Source organism: Uloborus diversus, chromosome 3 (assembly GCF_026930045.1).
Source record: "Uloborus diversus isolate 005 chromosome 3, Udiv.v.3.1, whole genome shotgun sequence".
Taxonomy (NCBI): domain Eukaryota; kingdom Metazoa; phylum Arthropoda; class Arachnida; order Araneae; family Uloboridae; genus Uloborus; species Uloborus diversus.
The window spans coordinates 143,309,004-143,334,889 of record NC_072733.1 but is presented as its reverse complement, the minus strand read 5'-3'; the positions used below and the strand labels follow the sequence as shown (position 1 = coordinate 143,334,889).

The window sequence follows — 25,886 nt, the reverse complement described above, 5'->3', positions numbered from 1 at the left end:
TTAAGACTTAATGTTTCAATACAATATACGAGTAGTTAAAATGCGATTAGTTAAAAAACAATTTCCAATGAAAAATAAAACTGTGTTTATTTATCACTTTGTTTTAACATGATTGTAAAATAAAATCGTGTTTAGTTATTTGAATACTTTGTAATACTTATAAATGTTTTTATGTCAAATACTATGAATTAAGCTCAGTGTATTTTTTAATGTATGATTATCGGTTCCTTTTTATGTTTTCAAATGAAAAAGTAGAACTTGTAATGCTACTAAAATAACAGAAGTCAATAATAAATAAACCAAATAGTTTTATATAACCAAAATATTAATCGAAGTGCTCACTTCCCAATATCATTGTGGATCGACAAACGATGACGTCATTTGCTAGTTGGATGGCCTTCCTATCTTGAAGGCCTCGGTGTGACCACCTCTATATAGCGACCACCTTCATTAACGACCAATTTTCTGAGTCACCAATTTTCCTCTATCTACTCAATGGGGGGAAAAATTCTTATGAGAGACTTTTGAAACTTCTCCATCAACCAATCTGGATACATATCTGTCTTCTCCTGCTTATAAAAGTGGAAGTAAACCAGAATAAGGGGGTAAAATTTATTGATCTAGGTGTTTCAAATGCATTTCTCTCTTGCTCCTCAGTGTTTAAAGCCTTAAAATTGTTACTTGTTACAAAGAGAAGAGCGTAGTTTTTAACATTCTTGGGAAGCTAAGGTGACACTTGCAAGGCACGTGTCTGTCATCGTTAACACGTTGATAAGGACAAGAAGTTTTTCAAAAGATTTCAGATGCTGTTAACGAATATAACCGGGTGAGAATCTATTTTGGGCTCATATAGAATGGGCACAAATAGATAAGGCTCATGTTGTAGTCCAAACACCAATGGTAACGACGTAAATGGTTAATATATGTAGCTAAAAGCTGAACTGGAAACAAAAGTTGTTTCTAATAAAACAAGGAATCTGAAGCAATCAAATATCTTCCCGGCTTTTGAGCAAATTAGTTCCAAAATAGAAAAGTGATGTAAGAAGTATTATTTAACAGAAAAATTATAGTTTATCTATTTAATTATATTCTTATCATAATATTCTTGAAGACTAAACAGAACAATCACAATTTCTCTTAATGTTGCTGTTTTTTGCATTTTCAAAAATTACCTCTTAGAGGGACCAACCTCCATTAATGACCACTTCTCTGAGAAATGGATTGTGGTCGCTCTAGAGAAGTTTCACTGTATTTCTATCTTCATTCTCTGTAATACTATTTGAATCATCAATTTGTAACAGAAAGTAAAAGCATTAAAAAATTTTCTCTCCTGATTTACTGGCACTCTTGTATGAAATACAATTCACATATATTGTACTATTTTAGGGAAGACTTTGCTTTAACTCTTTCAAGTCATCATAGCTTGAGACTACAGAATTTGCAAATTTTAGAATTTTTTAGATTTCAAGTGATTGATTTGTTTACATGTTTTCTAACATCTTGCTGCATAATTATCATTAAAAATGAATAATAAAGGAATATATGGTACGAAGAAAATTATAATATACATTCAAGTGCCCTTATTTGTAAGAGTTTTGAACTTTTCAGTTTTGTAAGTAGCATATGAATCATTTGTTTTCAATTTTGACAAAGTATTGTATTTTATATCCGGTGTACAAATAAGTTTTAAAGGATTTTCAAGAAATGGCCTCACTAGTATTAAATTGAAAGGGACAGTCAATGCCATTTGTGCAATTTGTTTGAGTTTTATTAACTCAAACAAACGTGACTGATGTTACACATTTTAAATCAGTTTTAAATAAATAAATTCAACTATTTCTAAATATTTAAGGGATTAATGTTAAAGATATGATCATAAATGAAGAGAATATGACTTTTTATAAACTTGGGTTTGTTTTTGTTTAAGCAATGCAAACTTTTACACAATTTTGTGACTGATGTTACATTAGAGAGTATGAGACCTAGTTTAAAAGAAAAAAAATTTACAAAACAATTATAACAGTTTAAAGTTTCCTTATTTTTCTTATCTCTTCCTATGTAAACTAAATTTAAATAAAAAAAATAAGATTGTAGACATAACAATTGATTTCCTAAGTAAAAAAAAAAAATGATTAAGTTTTAGACCTGCTTATGCAACAACACATCGGCACTGAGTAGTGTTGTCAAAATTTGCCTATAAAACTTACAAAAAATGTGTTAATAACTTTTTTCGCATAGTTTTATAAAAGAAATACAGTCTTTTTTTTTACCTGATATGAAAGAAAAAAATTACTGATACAATGAAGTTTTTTTTTTACTGTGATGTCCCTAGTTTGATGGACTTGCCCTTTATTGATTTCCACGTGTGAGTTTTAGTATAGACATTTTAGAAGTGGTGGTTTGAATACCTATGACAATGAGTGTGATCTTGTTTGATTATGGAAGCACATTGTTGGGCAAGTGCAGTTAAATTATGGTTTCATCAAAAAATATTATCTTCTTCCATTGTAAAAATCAATTCCTTGTTGATTGAGAAGAGATTGAAATTTTATTACGAGTACAGTAAAATAAAAATTCTATAAATGCAAAGTAGGGAATTATCAGTACTTTTTTAATTTGTTCATTTATTTTCTTTTCACTTTTATAGTAGTCTATCTAAATGATTTGTATTTCACAGTAATCTGAATGATAAAATTTCTCTATCAGAGCCACATCTTTTATAAATATTTTCCAACTAGGTTATGTAACTTTAAGAGTTAAAATTCTTAAGAATGAGGATCAAAGTTAAGCAATTTATGCATCAAAAAACATCTGTTTATGCATCAATTATACTGCTCTTTTGATGTTTACATATGTTATTGACATTTTAATGCTAAGGCGACCACAGACCTAACATGTCTCAGTTATTTTAAGCAGTTATATTCTTTTGTAAATATGTTATTGAAATTGAATATATTTTGTCTGTTGTGTAGAATAAAATTTTTATTCATGTTTTGAAGGAAGCCAACCTCTAATGCATGGAAATGTGCATAATACTACATTAAAGATGACAAGACCTATTTCAAAAAAGGTAAAAATTGCAAATGTTTCTTGCATATGATTTTAAAAATTCTACTTGAAAGTATCTTGGCTTAACCCTATAACGCTAGTGTGTTTACATAGGCATTTATTACTAGAGATATGTAAAATTTACATGTTTGTACAAAATGTATTTTATTTAATGTTTGTGTTAAAAAAGCAAACAATTATATAAATCGCTCAAAACGTAATACAAATTGCATAAAACATGTAGTATTAAGAAATGGCATGCAAAATAACAAATTGCATTATGGATATTTTATAATCCAACACTAATTATACATACTATGGACTTAAAGATGCTAAAAGCATAAGAAAAATAATTTTTTTATAAAAGATAAAGGGAAAATAATAAAACATCTAATTATAAAGATAAATTGTCTAAATGCAACTTGGACAACCTTTTTTTTTTTTTGGTGCTGCCCCCAAATTGCCTTGCCACACATTCAGTAAGTAGTTGTCATCTTCTTTTTCTTATGATCTCAAAAGCTACAGTAGGTTCTTCGTCCATGCTGATTCTGTGCAACTTCTGTATTCTACATATCCTCTCCTAAAGCTTTTGTGATCATTATTTTCAGGTCCCTTGATAGGTTTTGAGTATTCAGACGTTGACATTGCCAATTTGCAACAGCTGCTGATGAAGCTTTCCCATAAACTGCAATCTTGATAATGGAGATTCATTTCTTTGTCGATCTTTATAAAAAATTATTTAGGTAAATAACGTATGCATTTACTGCTGCTATATTTACCACGTTATAGAAAAAAACTATTGGCCATTGTTTGACTTTTTGGCCACAGTTCACATTACTGCACAACTAATCAAAAGAGTCAACTCCTCCTTAAGTCAAATTATACGTCATAATTATTTCGCATTTTTCAGTTGCTTCGTTAACACTTTAGTCAGAATGCATTGTTGGTATTAAAAGTAACAAGCTTTTTGTTTGCTTTGTATGAAACAGTTGTGATTTCATCGTGAAATAAAAATAGGCTAGAACCGGATTTTTTCTCTTTATATTTTGTGTCAGTAAATTCTGGGGGAAACTCTTTTTTATTTTTCTTTATAGTACCAACCATCGTTAATTTTTCTTCTTTCATCATTTTTTTAGCAAGTGGCACATTTGAAAACCAATTATCTATTGGTACATTTCTATTACTGTTTTTGATAGTTTTCGTCAATTTGTTTACAAAGTAGTCAGCACTTGGCAACTCTTTAGGTACACTTCCTTTTCCCAAGTAAGGAATAGCGTTCATCATATATGTAGTGTTGTTGTCGTAAATTATTAACACTTGTGTGCCATTTTGTTTGGTTGAATGGAATATCCATCCCAAAAGGAACACCTTCTACAAAAGCTAATCAGTTGCTCATCAGTGATCACATAAGAGCTGGGTTTATAGTTTCTCTTGCAATTTTCAAGCAAGACATCCCATATTTGACAAACAGCAGCTAACTTATTTACTTCTTTACGCTTTTCCCTTGATTCCTTATTATCGAGTCTCAATTAATCTAAAAGGAATGAAAATCTTCTCTCTGAAAACGTTGCTCTGAACCTTTCATGACAAAAAGTTACATCAAACAGAAGTTTGTTTGTTAAATGATTGTCCTTTAGAGCTTCTGTAAGTATAAGTACTCCACAATACGGCATTCAATTCTTCAAAATCTAAGTCCTTTAGAGATTCATCTTTTTTATTTGAATAGGATAGTTTCTTTCCTTTTATCTCTGTGTTTGAATGAGTAAGTATTTCTTGTTTCGTTTCTTCAGAAGAAAGCAAATTAGAACAATGATTTGACTCCTTTGCTAATCAAGCATCAGCAACTGGTCCTGACCTGATATGAACTATATTTCTTGCACTAGTTTTTTGATTACCAGAGTTATCAGTTTTTGTTTGTCACTCATATTCCTTTTTACCTTTTACAGAATCAACAACTATTATCTTGATAAGTTATTTCTTTGACATGTTTGTTCTTTTCGTTTTGACGATGTGACTTTTTTACCTTTGATGTTGGATTTTCTTTCTGAAGTTTCTCGATATTACTAGTACTGCACTCAATTTCCTGTATTGGTGATTCGATTATATCTTCTGGGTTATTGCTTATGATATTATCAGGCATTTAGTCCGAATCTGCATTACTGTCATCAATATCTTCATTAATTTTGATATTGTCATCAGTTTCACTGTCGTCAGATTCCAAAAGCATAGCCTTAATTTCTTTGTCTGTTAGATATCTTAGGCGTTTTTCCATGCTGATACAAAAACGAAATGAAAATACTGCGAATAATGTTGTTATAAAATTTTTAAGACCTGTAAAATAGGCGTTAATACTTTACGTTAGGGTGTCCAGAAAAAAAAATGTCGGTTTTTCAAGTTGCATACACTCTTGTATTTTTCCTTTTAGGTCAAAACAATTGTAAAAAACGTTTCGGGTAATTTGTACAACGGCAACCTGTGTACTAGGCTGAACGAAAATATAAAAAAAATTTGAAGTTCAAAATTTCATGTTGATTAAACGTTGCCCCTATAGCCCCACATGTACCACAAAGATATTTATAACAATTTTAAAATATTTAGGCGTACAGCAGGAGGCCTAAAATTTATAATTTTCTTCAAAAAAATTGATTTTTTTCCATTTATCTTTTTAAAAATTACAAATGCATTTGAATACAATATCAAGTTTAAAAATTATTTGCGAATGCATTTTCAAACCAACATTTGCAAATGAATAATAAAAACATAATATATTTAAAATGAAAATGGAAAATGTAACTTAAAATTGGAAAAAATCCTTATTTTGAGGACCATGTGGGAGACTTAAATATTGTAAGAGAGAAAAAATTTCCATTTAATGCTAATTATCGACTCTACTGTTTATATTTTTTCAGCTTGATAACTTCTTAAAATTTATCTTAAATGTTTTTAAAAATATAGAAAAAAATCTAATTTTTGAAGAAAATTACAGGCTTAAGGCTTCCTGCTGGACACCTAAATATTTTTTCATTTGGATAAATATTTGTTTTGGTGCATGTGGGGCTATAGGGGTAACTTTTATCAGCATAAATTTTCGATTTTCCAAAAATATTTTTTTTTATCAATTCGATCTAGTACACAGTGCTGGTTCACACTTTCAGGCACAAGTCGGCACGGGTTGCCGCTATTCAAATTATATGAAACTTTTGTTGTAATGGTTTTGTCCTAAAAGGAAAAATCAAGAGGGGGTACAATATAAGAGGGTGTGCAACTTGAAAAATCAACTTTCGTTTCTTTTTTTTGGGACACCCTACTGTATGTGTATTAATAGAGACATGTAAAACTTATGTGTAACCTCTAGAACAGCAAGCGTGTGCACTGAACAATAGACTAGGAAGCTAAGCCACTTGGCAGGCAGCCAACTACTTCATCACTCGAAGCACTTCTACTTGGAAGTCCATTGATGAAAAGAAAGGGGTTGAAAGCAGCCAATATAGAAGGCTTGTGCGTAAAATTTACTTACACTAGTGTTCTAGGGTTACTAACTGTTGTATCCTAAATTAGGTTTAGATTTAATAAAAAATAATGCAAAGATAATGTTAACAAATATATATTGTTAATATGTGTTCATGTATATCAACGTTATCTGTTTTCAAATATCCTCTGTAAATGATTTTTAAAAAACAATTAAAATGTACAAGTAATTATCAGTTAAAAGCAGGGTGTCAATAATTTAAATTAATATATCAATAATTGTTTTATCTTCCCTACAAATTCCGTTGAAGATACTTAATTGCAGTAGTTTTGCCATTTTCTCCAAAATTTCTTCCTTAATTGCTTGTCTTCCAAATAGAGCAGCTTGTTAACTGAGGCTCTTGCATCCCAACTGGCTTATTTATCCTTAAAAGTCCCTTTTTTAACTTAAAATTCAGTGGCGGCTCGATACTTGAATTAATGATGGTGTAACAACTCTCCAATTTTAAACATACCAAAATTATGGGTTAAGATATAGTTAGGGTTTTTCTCGAGATGAAAGTACTCCTTGAAATATTTGAAGAAGTGAAAATTATGAAATGAACAAAGAACCATAACTGATCAATTTTATAGAAAATTAAAACGTTCTATGGATGAAATAGAAGATGGCAGGGGTGTGATGTTTTGGTTTTTAACATTTAAAATGTTTTACATTTTTGTTTTTACAGGGATGAGATTTTTCCAGAATTCCAGCTTTTTCTGTTGCCTTTAAAAACCTTTCCTCCTTTTTTTGCCTCTTTCAGGCCTTATTTTTCTCAATCGGAAAAGAATACGATTATTTTAAATTTTCGATCCCCGATTTCTTATTCTTTCTATTTTTCCCCTCGAATCTTCATCCTCTGTGATATCTGCCTAAAACGTATGTTTTGGAATCATGCCAACGACGTCAAACACGGCGTGCTGTGCCGAAAGTTGCGTGCCTCGTTTGAGATTTCAATCTTTTTGCATCCTGCAAGTATTTCAATTATTTTTAATGTTGGGTGTTTTTTTACTATATGCTATCTTATATCTGCTTATTTTATTCATCATTTCAATAGTATTTTTATTTCTTTATTTTATTTAAGAAAAAATGCAAATGTCAATCAAAAAATGGCTTAGCACCTACAGTCTCCAATTTTATTGAAACTTAACATGGTTACTTTTTTTTGTGTATTTAAGAAAGTAAAAAATATTTATGGTGAATCTCAAATGGTTTAGGCTTTAAACCTGTAGAAAGTTTTGGGATTTCTTGATTAAATGAGGCAGCTGCAAGTTGTTCTTTTGGTTCTGAAATTATATTAGGAAGTTTTTAAAAACAAATGTTGGGTTCCAATGCAAGGAAAAAGATAACCAATCGTTTATATACACATATATTTGTTTATTTTCAATTCTTACTATGAAAAGTATGTTCTACCCATTGAGCTATAACACTAAGAGGAGAGAGAACTTCCCCTTCTTCTACACTGAGGATCACGGTCTGAATTTCGAGCGAGTTTGGAAAAACCAATTGCATTATAAAACATCTTGTTTAATGGCAAAAGACCGGTTCTTTTGCCACAACGATTTGAACACATTAAGGATTTGAAAATTGCATGGCAAAAGGCTTTACATGATAAAACTTGAGTTTAAATGTTAAAAGTGCGATTCTTTTGCCATACTCGCTTGGGCAAAAAACGGACCGATTAGTTCGCTCTCCTCTTAGTGTTACAGCTCAATGGTTCTACCACATGAAGAAATTTTAGATTTTTCTCTCTGTTGTAAACTTTTACTTTACAATTAAATTTAATTTTAAAATGCATGTTCTTGCTCATTTAACACTATAAACTCAAATGTTTTTAATGAAAAAAAATGTATTTTTCTTTAAAAAATATGAAAAGTTGACACTATTGTGTGATGGAGCCAAGATTGACCTCTGGCTCCCCCAACCCTTTGTTCAAGGACTCAGGGGTTAGAAATTGTCGCCCTTTTTCAAAATTTAGATTTATTTAAAAATAAACACTCTTGCAAGAAATGTTACAATGCAGCAAACTGTACAAAATTATCACTTATACTTTATTAAATATGTATTATCTATAAAACTGGTAAATTAGCCATTTTTTGTTGAATTTTTTACTATAATGGCTTCCAGGTTCTATTTTGATGCGGTTTTGGATATCATCCCTTTTATGATTTTTTTTGGATTTCCTCCTTTTTGCTCTCTGATCATTCTCATCCCTGTTTTTAATTAAACAATAAAACATTTAAATGTTCTATTTTTGGAATTCCGATCCCACTTTTCCTCCCATTTTCCACAATACCAATTTTTCTTTTAAAATACAAAGTTTGGAAATATGCTTTACTAAATTTAGTGGAGAATGTACGGTTTGTAATAAAATTATCTTTTATGAAGATACCTATAAATATGGGCGAGATGAAGTTTTTAAAAATAAATGTTTTATGCAAATATATAAAAATACTGTTTATACATAAAATTACTCTTTGATGCATCTTTTTTACAAACAATGTTTTTCTTCTTGCTTAATTTTTAGCAAAAAGGGAGATAAATTTTTCTTCAATGTGTGTGTGACTAGTCAGTAGTTTTAATCATTGCCATTGCGTTTAATCAACCCTTGTTCATTGTGATTCTATCACAGCTGTTATACACAAATCAAAAACCTTGCTGTAAATATCGTTTTTTAAAGCAGTGACCGTTTCCGTCAGTTGTACTCGAGAAATTAACTGCTTCAAATGCAGTGCTGCTGCACGGATATCAGGACTGAAAAGTGTTGCTCATGCATCCATTTAACGTAAAATATGACATTGCAAAAAGCACAGTGCCGCGCATTTTAGCTTAGGCATCCAGGCGCCATCTAGTAATGCTTGCTCATAACCTTTTACATAAAATTGGAGAATATGCATAATTCTTAATGGTAATGATCAATGAATATATAAATGAATTAATAAACACATTACATAAGAACAAAAGCAGGGGGTGCTGCAGTTTTACAGCGCCTACACACAAGCTGTCCCTGTTCAAATCCCCTCTTGAAATCTGTTTTGTCAAAATTCGGTCCCCTTTTTCCTCTTTGCTTCCAAGTTTCAGTTCTGTTTTAAATTTTCCCTGTAACCTTAATTGATTTGCATATTTTCAGCAATATGTATGAATGTGTTGTTCACACCCCCATTACTATAATTTGTAAATTTTAGATCCCATCACAACAGCTTGAATTCCAAACTATCCCTTCGTATAATACATTCAATCAGCATAATTTCTTGGGCTAGAGAAAAGTTATTTATTCATTTATTTTTTGTCAATTAATCAGTAAAAATTGGCTGGTTATTAAATAACACTGGCCTATTTAATAAAAAAAAAACTGTCCCAAAAACTTAATTGACTGATCTTGGTAGTATTTTTCAAGTTAAATTCAAAAATGCAAACCATTTTTCTCCATCATGTAAGGGTTTTGTGAAAGGTGATGGATTAATTTAGAATAGTAACATTAACACTAAGGAAATCAGGTAATATTCATCTTACCCTGAAGGTCTGACTTTGCCATTATCTGACAAACTTTGCAGCATCTGGAAGGTTCTACAATGACGTCCAGTAATAATCTGCAAGCATACTTGCACCCACTCTTTACTTTCAATCTAGTAGCATTTGAGTTTATTCAAGTCAGTAAAATACTTATAAAAATTTGAGTCGATTTTTTACTATTTTATTCATTTTTTCTAAAACCTTCATAAATTTCAGAGCCAGTTTTTATAAGAACCAGGCAGAAATGAGGTGTTCGGATATACACCATTTTTGATTTTGCTCAAACTTTTATGGTGGATTCTTTTAAAGATTTTAGAGGACACATATTTTTTTCTAATCCTCCAAAAAAAAATTTTGGGGACCTGTAAAAATTCGTAAAGTGTAGCCCGACGTAGAGGTTTTTCCAAATCAGCGTTTTTAAGTGGTTTTTTCTAGCATCAGCCAAAAAAATTCTTAGATTGACAATATGACATTTAGTACCTAAATTGAAATATCTTGTAAATTTTGTGGTTGACCTTCAGTGCAGCATTTCAGGGGTCGCCAAACTTTGTTGAAAAAAATGAAAAAGTGCCATGTTTGAGGCCCTCTGGTTCCCTGCATTCAGGCTCAACCATGGTTTTTGCACACAATTTGTGTAATAATATATATAAATTATTCAATACCCTCACTAGCTGCATGGCTTACCCTCTGTGCTGCCAAAAAAATGGCAGTTTTTGTATCTAAAAATGCTAAAAAGTGCAGTTTTCATGAGCGTTTATCTCAGTGCACTGAGGGTCAGTTTAGAACTGGATGCCTGCATTTCAAACTAGAGTATGTATTTTCATAAACAAGTGACAGAACTATGGGCAAATTCTTTTCAAGAACACAATACGTATTTCAAAACAGTAAAATGAACTATTCAGTTTTCAATTCAGTCATCATATCCAGGTTTAAACTTTCCACCAGGGACTTCCAGATACTATTTAAAAAACTAATATGATCAAAAACTTACCATAAAAGAGTCATAAACTCGCAAATAGACTGATTATACTTACTCGCGTACTTTATAATATGATAACTAGTAGCAAAGTGAAAGAAAAACATCAAAATATGATTAAAAAAATGTACTTTTTAGGGGTCTGTATTTCAGTGTACTGAGGGTTAGTATAGAACTTGCTGCCTACATTTCAAACTAGAGTGTATGTCTTTTCACAAACAAGTGACCTAACTATGGGCAATGAATCTGCAGGCTCATAAAATGCACTTCAAGATGAGGAAATTGCATAAGAGTTAACGACGCATCCCGTTAGTTGTACTCAAGCTGCAATGCTTTGTCTTGCCTTTTTTTATCGTCCCACTAGTCAGTTAGGCAACTATACCCTTGTTTTATAATGCCATAGTATTGCTTTTATCATAAGTAATAAAGTATAACTTACTAATTGTTTGCTATCATGGTAGTTTAGTGCAGAGAAAATAATTTTTGTCACTATAATGTACAGTATAAACAAATGTCAACAAACTATAAAGTACAGTACAAACTAAAAAAAGCTATCTTAATTAAAATAATTAAAGATATACCTAAAACACCTTCAAAAAAGTGTTACAATAACTTATGTTTTTATTGCAATAATAATTTTTTTTTTCACTTCGCTTCCAGTTATCATATTATAAAGTATGCCAGTAAACATAATCAGTCTATTTGCAAGTCTATAACTCTTTTATGGTAAGTTTTTGATCATATTAGCTTTTTAAATAATATCTGGAAGTCCCTGGAGGAAAGTTTAAACCCAGATATGTTGATTGAATTGAAAACTAAATAGTTCATTTTACTGTTTTGAAATACGTATTGTGTTCTTGAAAAGAATTTGCCCTTAGTTCTGTCACTTGATTGAAAATACACATACTCTAGTTTGAAATGTAGGCAGTAAGTTGTATACTGACCCTCAGTGCACAGAGATACAGGCCCCTAAAAAGTACACTTTTTATCATATTTTGATGCCAAAACTGCTATTGTTTTGCAACAGTGACTATTAACCATGCATTTAATGAGCCTATGTAATAATTTATATGTATCTCTACACAAATTGCTCGCAAAAACTATGGTTGAACCTCAGTGCATGGAACCAGGATGCCTCAAACATGACACATTTTCACTTTCTTCGGCACAGTTTAGCCCCCCCCCCCCCTGCCAGGGTCCACTGAAGGTCAGCCATAAAATTTACGATACATTTCATTTGAGGCACTAAATATCAAGTTGTAATGACAAAGATTACTTTTGCTGATGCTCAATGCGCAGAGATAAAAGAATGTCAATTTGAGAAAAACCCTAAGTTGGGACCAACTTTCGGAATTTTTGTGAGTCACAAAAATTTTTTTTGGAAGAAAAGAAAAAATATGATGTGTCTTCTAAAATCATTCAAAGAAACCACTGTAAAATTTTTAGCGAAATCAGTAATGGCATGTATCTGACCTGCCTGACTCTTAATATTTTTAAAATCTTTGTAAACCTAAGATGTTTAGAGGGATTATATTAGTTAATTGAAATAGTATATAATTAATTCCCTTTGTCAACTTGTTTCCCTTCCAATCAGTTGAGATAGGGGTTTGCATATGTAAGTTTTACTGATTTCCATCTTAAAAATTTAGCAATTTTGAAGCTTTATAAGGTTGGGGGGGGGGGGGGAGAGCGAAGTCCTTTTCAGAAAATTATTGATTTTTTTTTATATATTGCTTTGTTTTTAATTGTTTGTTTGTCAACTTTTTTTTTCTTTACAGAGATCGCTTTCTAATGTTACATCAGAACTTTATAATGAATTGCCACCTATTCCAAATGCATCTGATAATTCTTTTCCTAATGCAACTTCAGCAGTTTTGCAGCAGCTAAGAAATCAAGTTGATCAATTGAATTCTTTATGCCAATATATCCTTTCTCATGATCATGATACAAGCAAAGGAAATTTTTGTGTTCCTCCAACATATTCTCATGTTCCCTCAATGCATGCTTCCCAGCGCAGTATGCCCTATCCTTGTAAGTACATTTTTATGCTAGTATTTTTATTTCATGATTGCATCATTATTTTCTAGTAAAACCAGTAAATATGCCATTTAAAAATTTTATGGAAATATTAAATTCTGAACCACTTTTCAAATTGTTTGCCTTTTAATTAAAATTTTAAAAATCTTCATACCTTGCAATGCTTATGAGGTAAAGTGTCTGAAAATAGGACTTTTTCCCAGTTAAAACTTGGAAAACTTCGAAAGTTCTTCCAGCTCCCTAGTTACATAAATATATACATAGTACAGTCAGACCCCGATTTAACGAACCTCTATTTAACGAATTTCACAATTTAGCAAATTTTCCTTTTTCCTCCAACGAAAATGAAGGCAAAAACCCTATTTACCAAGTAATAAACCCCGAATTAAAGAATTATTTTAACAGTCGATTTTTTTTTTTTTTTATTAATTTCACTTTGGTAGGTGTTTTTCAAAAGTTACATCCATATTGTTCGGAGCAGAAAAAGACTTTTCTTGGAATCAGCAATTTTTGACGGGCGAGAGAGCAACCATCGAATACTGATTCTGATGCAGACAGCGATAATGAAACTCTCATTGAAACTTACTTTTTCAAATGCTTTTTTACATGGCCTGGAAACTAAAAACATATTGCATGTAACAGGCTGCAAATTGACACAGTATTTTCTTCTCTCCAAAAAGTATAAATAGAACTATTTTGAGTCAAATATGTCAAATATCAAGAAAATTGTCAAACATCTATTACGCAATAATTTGAAATTTCAAATTAACTAGTGTGTAATAAGTCGTGGAATGCTGAATAAAAAGTGAACACTTTCTAATTATGGATATCCTTGTGCAGTTGTTTATTAGGGGTTTTAGATAAGGTAAGTGCAATTTCATTTTTTTTTTTCACACCCCGATATTACGAATAACCCTGATTTAACGTATAAAGTTTCAGTCCCGATGAATTTGTTAAATCGGGGGCCGACTGTATATCATACGCATACTTATAAATTTTCCTATTACAGAATGTTTCATGAGTTATGACAGCATAGTTGACATTTTCGTGTAATGGTGAATTTTTTTCAGCTATAAATGTAAAACATAGTTAATATCATCACTTATTTTTACTTCATATAATTTAATATATTTTATAGTTTATTGCTTTAAATTATATGTTTCACTTGGTATTTCATTGTCAATAACAAGCAAGAAGTAAACAGCCATCCGAACTGCCACATGGTTTGTTCATTGTTGTGATCACTTAGCTATATTGCTTGTATTCTGGAAGAATAGAACACTGTAAAAGTTCTTCCGTCACATGTATGCTTTTGTTTTATACTGCTGAAGCAGTGATAAGCAGGCTGTAAACAAACTGCACTATCAGCGTTTCTGAACCTTTTGTGACCCACAGACGAGCAAGATGTTTTGCAAAGAATTTGTAAACCAGCATTTTTTTTATAATTCCTATCGTTTACTATTCCTATCCCGTTAAATATTCCTATTTTCTTTTTGCAAAAAGAAAACTTTCGCCTCAAGGAATGCTAACCACTTGTGAGAGATTTTGCTATCACTGAGTTTTTTTTTTTTTTCCTTCTTTGCAAAAAATAATAATTATTAACAAATTAATGAATCTCTAAATAAAACTAGACCTGGTGTTAAAGATCTATTACAAAAAATATTGAAATGTTCAGAATAAGATAAGTATTTATTGTAATAATTATACATAAGTAATACACATTGCTGAATAATAATAGAAACCTAGGAAAATTAATCGCAAAACTCACTTAAATTTTGTACAGGATATTATTATTATAATGTCATTTTTTTTTATAGAAAGGCAATTTTTTTAATGCTAATGAGCAAAATTCTCTATGGACCGGTTGAAATCACTGATCTAGATCATCCAGGAGTCCCCCACCTGGGGGGGGGGGGGGGTGATGCCATAGGCGCCATTGATATTTCAAGGGGAGTAATTTTCACTTGTTTTGGGAGGTTCTGCGTGATATTAAGGGGCGGGGAGCTCTTGCTTCAAGGGGGTGGGCACCCCTGAATCATCAGCAGAGATATGAGACTTAATATGCACTTACTTGCATTTCTTGGTAGCATGTCTATTTGACATGTTTTTTAGTTATGTTTAATTAGAATCAGTTGTTCACTTAGGCAAACCATGACTTACATCAATAAGTCTAGTAAGAGTTAAATTTTGGGTGGATCAAAAATAAAAACTTAGTCAGTAATAATGTTCTAGTCATTTTATCTAATTAGTTTTTATCATTTGTTTTTCTTTGAATACCTTTGTCATTTCATACCTGGTAACTCTCTCAACCTCTTATTTTATCAAGAGAATTTCCGTTTTCTGCCCCATTCTAGTAGTTTCGTTTCAATTTCTGTTTTTTAATCAGATTTTTTCCCCCCATACTTTATTGAGATTTCCATTTGTTTAAAGGAAAATAGTTTTTCAGAATCGAAAAATGCATAAATGTTATAATTTGTTGACCTATCCAAGACATGATGTACAATTATCATGAGCACATGAAAATAAGCTTATGTAATTTTAGCGTTTTTTTTTTTTTTTTCTTATTATAAAGTTGGCAGCTGGTGGGATACTTAGTAGAGTTTTAAACATTGCGTTTTCTACTGAATGTTGTTTTTTGTCTGCAAGAATTACATTTTACATGAACCTCAAGCTTCTTCAGCTTGCCTAAACAGTAATGGGACATGTTAGATTGTTATAATCTTCCTGCTGCAAGTTTAATAATGTTGGTATTTTTATTTGTTTAATTTATTTATTTTCATTTATTTTTTTCTAAAATTCTGCTAGCCTAGTTTTTACAGAAGTTTGTTTCTTAAATGGTTTAATCACACAAGTGTGTTCAAAACATCCTGATTCAAATGGATAGCTTTACTTGAGCAACTTACTCCTCAATTTAGTAAAATGAATTTTAGACTAAATTTAGTCGATAAGTAAATTTTCTGACTTATTATCACCACAGTTCTGAGCTCGCTCACTATTTGAAAAATTTGATTTCCACTACTGCAATGCAGGAAATTTCTTGACTTCTGTATGTATTCCATGCCTGTCATTCTTTCCTGAAAGCTGAAATCTCAGTAAGCTTCAGTTTGTTCATGTTGTGGCCTTACAGGGGCACATTCAAGAAATAAAACCCTTTGATAGTCGATTCAAGTTGCAGTGGTACATAAGAGACAAGTTTTCAATGTTCTAATTTTTTTTTTTTTTTTTTTTTTGAGGCTGTAAAAGCTATGTGTGAGGGAAAAAATGGATCACCAACATCCAAATTGGAAGTTTGCCTTGCTTTGAATAGCACTTAATGAAATGACTGAAAGTGATACTTATACTGTGGAATAAATTTACAGTCGACTCCCGCTACAACACAATTCGACTTACGCCAAATGGCTAATACACGAGTTTTTCCATGAGTAACCAATTTTAGAGCTAACGCAAATTGACTACTAAATATTGATTTCTTCTATGCACTTACCTCTCAGCATCACTGATTGCCCAAGTTCCCACACCACACTGATCTCAACATTGCTTTGCTAGTGTGTATAAATCTATATATATAACCAACTACTCTACATTCTTCTTTTTTTTTTTAAATACTAAATATGAAAGGTGATGGCACGTAATTATTTTGCCACCTAATCACGAAGTTTCATCTAAGCTTGTGACAATTTTAGAAATGATAATGATTCTTGATGCATTTGAACAACTAAAAAATGGATCGAAGGTAGTACGACATTTAGGTATGAGTGAACCTTCCAGTTGAACAATCAAAATCAAGGAAGGGCAATCCTTTCAGAACTTAGTTTTAGTATAAAACTTGCAGAGGAATGTCTAAGCAAAATGCAAATAGTATGACATTGGAAGTTTCTCTTGCATTGTGGTTTATAGAAACCTTGTAAGAGGGGTGTTACCATAGGTGGAAACATTATAAAAATAAATCTGAAGCAACTGTACTTAAAAATATATTAGAATAATGATCTGATAAGGGCAGCATATATCATCTTCATTTTTAAGTTATAAATATAATTATTATATCTACTGTACAGTACCATTATAGTGCAGTGCCTTATTATTACTGCATACAGTATGAATTATACTGTTTTATTTTATGTCTCTCTCTCTCTCCCATTGATTATTGACATTGTGCATCGTAACAGTATTTTAGCTTGAAAATGCAGCGTTTTAAAAAATTGAAAAAAAAAATCAGCTCTTTAGATACGAAAGGGTAATATATAGTTAAGAAATTATCTAAAACATTTAGAAAGATGTTTAAAAATGTCTAAAATAATTGGGTATATTGATAAAAAATATTTTATATACACCTTTCCACAACGCGAAATTTCGACTTGCGCGAAGGATCTTGGAATGCATGCCTTGCGTAAGTCAACACTTGACTGTATTTAGTGAAATAACTTCAACCTTGATCTCATTTATGATTGTTTACTCTTAAACTTTTATGTCTTCAAAGCAATGGTATGAAATAATAAATTTAGTTATTAATTTCAATTTTAGGAATTAATTATTAGCTGCAAGTTTGCCACATCAAGGTAATTTTCAGTTCAGCTATCCATACAATGACTTAATATACATAGCCTCAAGCAATGGAGGGTCAGAGGGGACATGATTCAGTTATTTAACTAATTATTATTATTAAGTTATATTTATCAAAATGAAAGATGTCAATGGGTTAAATTTTTGCACAGAAAACAGGACAAGGGGACATAACTATTATTAAACTATTCAAATCTCAGGCTAATCTCGATATTAGGAAAAATTGCTACTTCAGTAAGTTTTTGGGCACTTAGAACAGCTTACCAGAAAAGGCTGTAATATGAAATAAGATAGATAGCTTCAAAAGGGTCATTGATCTTCATTGGGGACTAATAATTTGACCAGCCTAGCTGGACCCAGAAGCCAGACAGACCCAGATGTGACAACTACCAGAGCTTGTTGGTAGTTGTCACATGTGTATTTGAAGCTCTAAAAATAATTATACATTAAGGGTTTTTTTTTTTCATGTTTACCTACTGATTGTTCAATGTCTACTGATTTTTTAATCTCTTCTACCTTCCCCCCCCCTTGTAGTTTTATCTTTTAAAGAAATTGCTGAAAAATTATTTCACATTTTTTTCAGGTCCTCCTCCTCAAAACATTCCTGATATTTCCCAACCTCATAATCATCAATTGTTGCTATGCCTTAGTCAGTGTTACCATGCTTTATATATGCAGCAATTGGAGATACAACACCTTCATAGATGCATTCAGCATGTAAGTCTTAGTTTATACCATCATTGTGCATATAAGTGGTGAAATATTTTCTAGTTAATTGGTAATATTTTCATTTTTTCATGTTATTTACTTTCAGAAGCTATTTTTGGAAGATAGATGTTATTTGTTTACTTGTGTGACTAATTCTCAGCATTGAATATTTATCAATCAAATTCATGAATAATATTTTTTGTCTGTTAATGTATGAACATTAGTAAATAAATTACTTGAATATCACATTTTTTCCTACCTTCCCTTAAAATTTGTCTTAAAGGAAAGGTAGTTTATTGAAGAAATGTGGCTTTAAAAACGCCTAAAACAAAATTATAACTTTTAAATAAGTACAGTGAAATTCCAGTATCTCGATTACCCCGGTAAGTCATCTATTTTTCCGATGGGTGGTCCAAAGCTAACTTCATTGGGGGTGAAAACTTCTCTTACTTGACGCACATTTATAGGAACTCCTATAAGTCAACCTCCAATTGCTATTCTAGTCTACTTTTTGCTTTTTTCTTTTGCCTTGAATATTTCTGAGAATTTTTAAGCTATGGATTCTTCTGCAGTCTCTTGGTCCTTTTCGGGAAAGAGCTCTTATAGAGAACTAGCCCTTGTATTCATTAGAGTCAGCAATCACATTCTGTGCTGCTGGTGCAATCCTAAGGCTAGGAAGGAGTTGAATAAATGTAACCAGGCAGCATTCCCATGAGAAGGAAGGCACCACAACACATATTTTTTAAATACTTGTAGGAGAGACTTTTTATCTTTAATAAACCAGACTAACAAGGAGTGCTTGACACATTTCCTCGTGAGATGTTCAAATTATACTTTTTATTTTATTCTGTACTTTTCAAGAAAAAACAGGGAGAAAAGGAAAAATCATATGCTGAAATTATTTTTTTAGAATGAAGGGTAAGCACTAGTAAATAAGGGATACAGGAAACTCTCTAGGAAAATGAAGTTATGGAATGCGGGTAAGTTGATATCTGCTTAACTCGACAGATTTTCATGTTCCCTTAGGGTGTGGAGATCTTGAGGTTCCACTGTAAATAAATATTAAAAAATAAAAAAAATTAAAGCAAAATTTTGCAATGGAGAAATTTGTAGCTGTGTCAGTCAGAGAGTCTCCTCTCTTCCCACCACCCTCATCATTTTTAAAAAAAGAAAAAAAAAACAGACATTCAAATTAACTGATTTTTTATTTGAAAGATTTTAGTCTGGAAACTTCATTCTAACATTTCAAATTTTGATTTAAGCAATTTTTTATTCTATTCTAAACTGTCTTGGGAAAAAAATTAACAGTGCTAATGGGGGAAATTTTAATCATACCTAAAGGAGAGATTTAATTCAATTTAAATTGTGTGTGTTACTTTTTAGCGTAGAATATGCACAAAATTTTTCGATTCAGTTATTTTAAAGATATTCTTTGAATGGCTCAAAAAAACGTAACATTAGCACTTTCAGAAAATTTTGATAAATCCTGAACTAAACAATGGATTTGCTGTGAACAAAATCCATTGAAACAAGTTTTTGATGTAGAACATGTACCAAAACGTTTTGCTTAGTTTTTTAACAATTCAAGATTTTTATGCATTAGCCTTTATGTGAGAAATTTAAACCTTAAGTAAATCACTAAAATGTATTCTTCAACACAAAAAATTGAAAAAGTTGGAAACATCTAAATACATTTATTGTTTATGTATTCTTTTAATTATGTTTTAGATTTATTTATTTTTTGTTTTAAGAAAAATAGAAAAGTTAGTGATGAAAACCTTTTTTTTTCATAGATTTAATGTTATATGATTGAATCAAAGTGAATTTAAATCACTTTATTTTTCTCATGTGGCAGAAACAAATACCAATGATTCTTCAGTTTTAATATATTTCTTCTTTTTGGCAGCAAAGCACATTAACTCAATTTAATCCTTACCAGGGAATTGCACAAATAGTGTACTAATGAAAAATAGTTAGCAATCGAAAGAGTATACTGAGACATATTTTTGATGCAAGAATTAGTTGCCTTTGTCTCCCCATTATCAAGATACAAGGTTTTAAACTATACCAAAATTTTAAGGAAAGTGCTAAGTTTAAGGGCTTGGCAAGAAATTGAAGGTAACATACGATTTAGCTGCCTACATGTAGCAAGACATCCATCTGCTAATGAAAAAGATGTCTTCTTCCATTACTCACCAAAACTCACTTAATTTGGATTTTTTTTTTTTTGAAATTTCTGCTGACTTTAAGACCTTATATTTCAACTAAGGGGGAATGAGGGCAATTAATGTATGCTTCCAAAAACATGTATTACAATGCTCTTTCAATTGCTTTTTGATAAAATTTTGGTTTTAGTTAGAGATGTAAAATTTCCGGAAATTTTGAAATGGTGGAAAAAAAAAAACATTTTTTTTCGGGGGAAAATGGAAAAATTGATGTTTTTATGAATAAAAATAGGGTTTCTTAATCGCTCTGTGTTTCTTGGAACATATAAAGGGTTAAGCATTGAAAAGTATATGCAATCTACACATCCTCTCTTTCTGCTTGACAGAATTACACATAAAATAAAGTTTAATATAGAAAAAGAAACTTTTTTGTTTTATAACTGAGAGCTTTCTTGGTCAAACACCATAAATAAGTCAAGTCGTTATTCAACCAATAATAATGAGTAATATGTGTCTAATCATAACAATTACATTTTCTGTTTTATATCGTCTTTGAAACTTGAAATAATAATTGTAATTTTTGACTTTCAATTATGATTGATATTGTTTGAAAGAAAAATAAGTATTATTTCAACTTCCTTACAATGTAACTTTACTGTCTGAAAATGAAAGCTATTGAGTTTTGATTTTTTCCAAGTCCAAATCAAAACTAAATTGGTTTTTCTTTTCCTTTCCAACAGAAACTCCAAACCAAAACTTCGTAATGATTTCTGAAGCTGAACCAGATCTTAAACTAGAGTTTCAGTTTATTCATACGATCGTGCTAAGCACAATAAAAGAAGTCATACCTACAATTTGAACAAAACTGAGTTATTGTAGCCAAGTTTTTCTCTGTTTCGTATTTCACTCAATAAATAAAATGTTTTCGAGTCATTGTGCATCAGGAACTATTTCTTAATAAATACAGAAAAAAAAAGACGCCTGAATCACAACTATATGGAAGAGCCAAACTTTAAAACGCAATCTCCCCGCCTGAGCTCAAATGCAGATTCCACTTTTGTGCTTTGCTTAGCATGATACAGGGTGCGGGAAAAAAAAAAAAGCTCGGAGAGAGATTGCATCATCGAATGGAAGTAGAAGTAATTTCGTTTTAATGTGTGTCTTATTTAATTTTGTCTCACTTTATTAGAAAATAATTTACAATATATATCCTAGTTTATGCATTGTTTTTCAGTTTTCTTAAAATTTTATGAAAAGGCTTACTGTTTTAAAGTAATTTAACCAAGTAGAATGACTGTTCGTTTGCTTGTTGTGCCTCGACAAACAGTATTTGATGCGGTATGCCGCTTCAAGTGGCTTAGAAATCATTGTTGATGTTCGGAAAGTGTACAAAAACGAACATTGAACATTTCGAATGAACATCGCCAAAATCCAAAGTCAGGCTTCGTCTGTGATAGAATCAGCACAAGCGACAAAAAATCTGTTTTTTTTTTTGGTAGATGAGAGCTATTAAATGGATCAAAAAGTACCAGAAGGGCATTTTTGAAGCTGTTGTACTTCTGTGGACCTAAGAGCACTTCAGCACAGCAATGTAGACTGGACATTTCAGTTTGACTCCACACCAGTTCATAAGGCCAAAAAGACAGGTGCAAGGCGCATTGTTTTTGACTTGATATCATCTTTAGAGTAAACACTCTACTCGTTAGACCTCAATCACATTTGCTACACTGTATGACCTGTTTTAGAGTCAAAGGTCTACCCTAAACTATACATAAGTTGGGACTCTCTAAACCAATTGCTGTATGAAGAATAGGATTGATTAGAGGACTTGCAGCCCTTGAATGAAAATTTCAATAAGCAGTTGCACCTATGTATTACTTCAAAAGGCGGCCAGCTTGAAACCAATTAATTTATTCATTGCTAAAGGTCACCTCATATTATTATTTTTTGTGTTATGTTAATTTATTTATTTTTAATAAAGTTATGTGAAAAATTGCTTGCCCTTTTTTTTTTTTTTTTTTTTTGCCCCCTGTACATTTGGTTCGCACAGTCGGCAGACACATAGTTCTGTGATTAAAGTTGTGCTTATTGTTTTATGAAGAAGGAAAATATAAATTCTTCACTAAGAATATTTGTTTAATTTTTTTGCGAAAAGTATTAAAAGTTTTTTTAAAATCTATATTCAAATTATATAATCATACAACAACTTGCATTATCAAAGTCAGACAAGGAGGGGTGGGGGGAGGAAATTGCATCAGAATTTAAGTATGAGAAATTTCTAATCCCATTTTGCTGAAAATTTGAAATAAAACTTCCTGTAAAGTTGAAAAAATTAATTTGTCCAATTTTTCCGAAGTGGAAATAAACTCCTTCGGAAAAAAACGGTTTTTTCCATTTTTTTCGGAAATTTTCCAACTGATTTCATCTCTAGTCTTAGTACACTATTGTATGATTTCCTGGATTGACCTTAATGCTGCAAAAGATAAAATATCAAGTGGATAGTTTTCTTGCATTTCGCTGTTTATTGATCTCAGATGATCAGCCTATCTTATGCCTTAGAGCATTGATCTTCTGAACACGGCCCATCGACCTGCTGTGAAGTTCTCACTTTGTTAAATGAAAAATATCCTGTTGAACTAAGAGTTTAGTCATCCATCTAGCATTATGAATAGCACCTGGTGCTCTCCAGTGAATTTTTTCAAGAGGGTTACCTAAAATGGCCAATGTCAACTCAACTACTTTATAATCATCTCTTATAATTAGAGATTCATCATAGATGAAAGAAAGGCTACAGTTGAAACTTTAAACCTTTTAGTATCTTCTTGGAGCTCCATGCCCCAAAAGTTATTTTGGTGTATTTCTTGCCAAGCATTTTAAACCGGTTAAAGAGTGGAACTTCTGGGAAACATGGTGAACCAAAGCATAAAGTAAACACTTCTGCCAAGATCAATTTCATGACATGGTGACAGCAGGTTAGCCCCAATAGTTCATGTTCAATTAATCTTTCCAGTTGTGTGCGGGTCCCTTGAACACAAACCTGTGTTCACACTCTTATGTGTTTAAATTTAAGGCCTGAATTTTTGTTGCATTTTTATACATTCCACTGTTTTAAAAGCATGAAAACGGAGTTTGCAATATTTTGAGCGATTCCCCTGCAACACAACTTTGGAATGCTTAGAAGTTGTTAAAAACCATAACCTGAAACATAACCAAATGCAGGTATTTGATCTACTTTTCTTAATCCAAAACTTTAAGGCGAAGGACCAGAGGACAATGAGTTTATAATTCTGTTTTTGTTGTATTGAGCATATTCGTTTCAAGCTCTTCCCCTCATTTTCAAAATTATACTTTGTGAAAGAGCAAGTGTAGAAGGATGATAACATGTGATGTGAAAATTGTGTCTTTAACATTTGTTTCCTTTTTTTTTTTTTTTTTGTTGACATTATCACAAGGAGTATTATTTTGATTACCTGAGAAATCTTCATCACCATCCGATTGAGAAGTAGATTGCAGAATCACTGATCGAATAAGCAGCTGATGTTGGAGCAACTTCTCCTGCATATTTTGTCTTTCGTGTGTCTTCTTGCTATTTTCTTTTAAGGATTCTCTTCTGCTTCCTTATTAATTTTTTGTCTCCATTACCAAATAAATTTTATGGTCTCTTCGTTGATCAGTTAGGAAATGACAATCCTTTTTGATTTTTATAAGACTTAAAGCATTAGTAAGAGTGATATCAAAAAGAGAAGAGGAAAGTGATACCACAGGGGTCGAAGTGGTCCTATATATCCTATATTTTCAAAAAAAGTATGAAAATCGTCCTATATTTTTGGAAAATGTCCTATATTTCCTATATTCCTGCTTTTTTATCCAATTTATTTCTTTAAAACAACAGTAAATAAACTATCTGACTTCGGATTTTTTGTCAAAGGTATGTGTGCAAACAAATTTCAAAATAAGAAACGCAACTCACTAAATCCTGCAACAGGCATCTTCTCTCATTGGCTACAGCAATATGACATCACTAGTGGGTGGTGTTTCGAGAACGAATTCTGAAGTTGGTTTTAGAATTTTGCGTTTGGCAACAGCAGTTTGTTTTGTTTTCCAGCGTGGTGTTTCTCGGTTTTTGTTTTCGCCGGTATATTTTTGTGTTCAGTGCATTTTCTGATCGGAATGTTCTAATAGTCTTTTGCAATCTTCTCTTTTTGTGGAATTTTATAGAACAAAATATCTTTATATTTGTGCTACAAAGCATTGGTTATTTCCTGGTAGTTCTCAACACAAAGACGGTTTGTATTTATTTATATAAGCTATGTTTGTGACACTTCTATCCCTGCAAAAATTGTGAGTTGCTGTGTTAATTATCAATAAATTTCACTTTGTTCTTTTTTTTTTTTTTTGTCTACAAAGTACACTTTTTTCAAAAATTATTTTTTCAACTACAGGAAAGTCATTTCAGGTGTAAGTTATAATTTTGTTTGAGGGTTTTTTTTAAATAAAATCATTGATAAGAATAAATAAATAATATGTATGTATTATTTCTTTTTTCATAGTGAAACTATTCATATAATGTGTCCTATATTTGTCCTATATTTTTTGTGGAAAATGTCCTATATGTGACAAGTCGATCACTTCTACCCCTGCATATATTTATTTACTTTTTTAAACTGCCTTGTCCAGCAGATAAAAAAACTGTTTCCAATTGTTTTAACTAATATTTATACATTCAAAAATCCAAGAAACTAAAAAAGAAATCCAATTTACCGAGCCTTCTTTTCAATCTAAAACTCAAAAACTGTGAAATGCTGAAATTAGTGTAAAAATGAAGGGTGTTTGAGCACCATCTTCCATTAAGAGTAGAACGCTGAAATTTTAGAAGAGTGATTTTATGCATAAACATAAAAAAAAATAGGGGGTGTCTTGGTATACAGCAAGAAAAAAAAATGAACCTCCCTAGATAAGGGATTAGCTCTAACTAAACCATCTGAACTGAAGTATTGTTTGATTGTTGGCCCGCCTTGACTCTAAAAAGTTAGTGTGGCCCTTAAATAAATAGGGTTGGAGACCCCTGTTCTGCACCATTGAACAATTGGACAGTAGTAGCTTTAAAACACCATTATTCATGCAAAACATCCTAAACATGAATTTTTAATACAAATTATTTTTGTAATATAAATATTTTATTTCCATATTTAATATTCATTTATTAATGATACAGTAGTGATTTTTTTAATTGCAAGGAGCTTTTGTTGAGTTTCAGTTCACTGAGTATGATTTATAGTATGAATAATTTATAGTAGTAACTTGAAAAATATATATTAACTCTTGAAAAGTATTTGAAATAGTACTTGAACTTTTTTCTCTCTTGAGAATA

At 31.2% G+C, this 25,886-nt stretch overlaps 1 protein-coding gene across 2 annotated transcripts in view; it reads left to right on the top strand.

Moving 5' to 3' along the window:
• Positions 1–25,886, top strand: part of LOC129218670 (uncharacterized) — a 267,197-nt gene that overhangs the window by 144,029 nt on the left and 97,282 nt on the right. For both annotated transcript variants that reach the window (XM_054852990.1, XM_054852991.1), the window contains 3 exons: positions 3,000–3,070; positions 12,824–13,076; positions 18,226–18,359. In XM_054852990.1, coding sequence (XP_054708965.1) covers positions 3,000–3,070; positions 12,824–13,076; positions 18,226–18,359 — 458 coding nt within the window. The remainder of the gene's footprint in view (positions 1–2,999; positions 3,071–12,823; positions 13,077–18,225; positions 18,360–25,886) is intronic.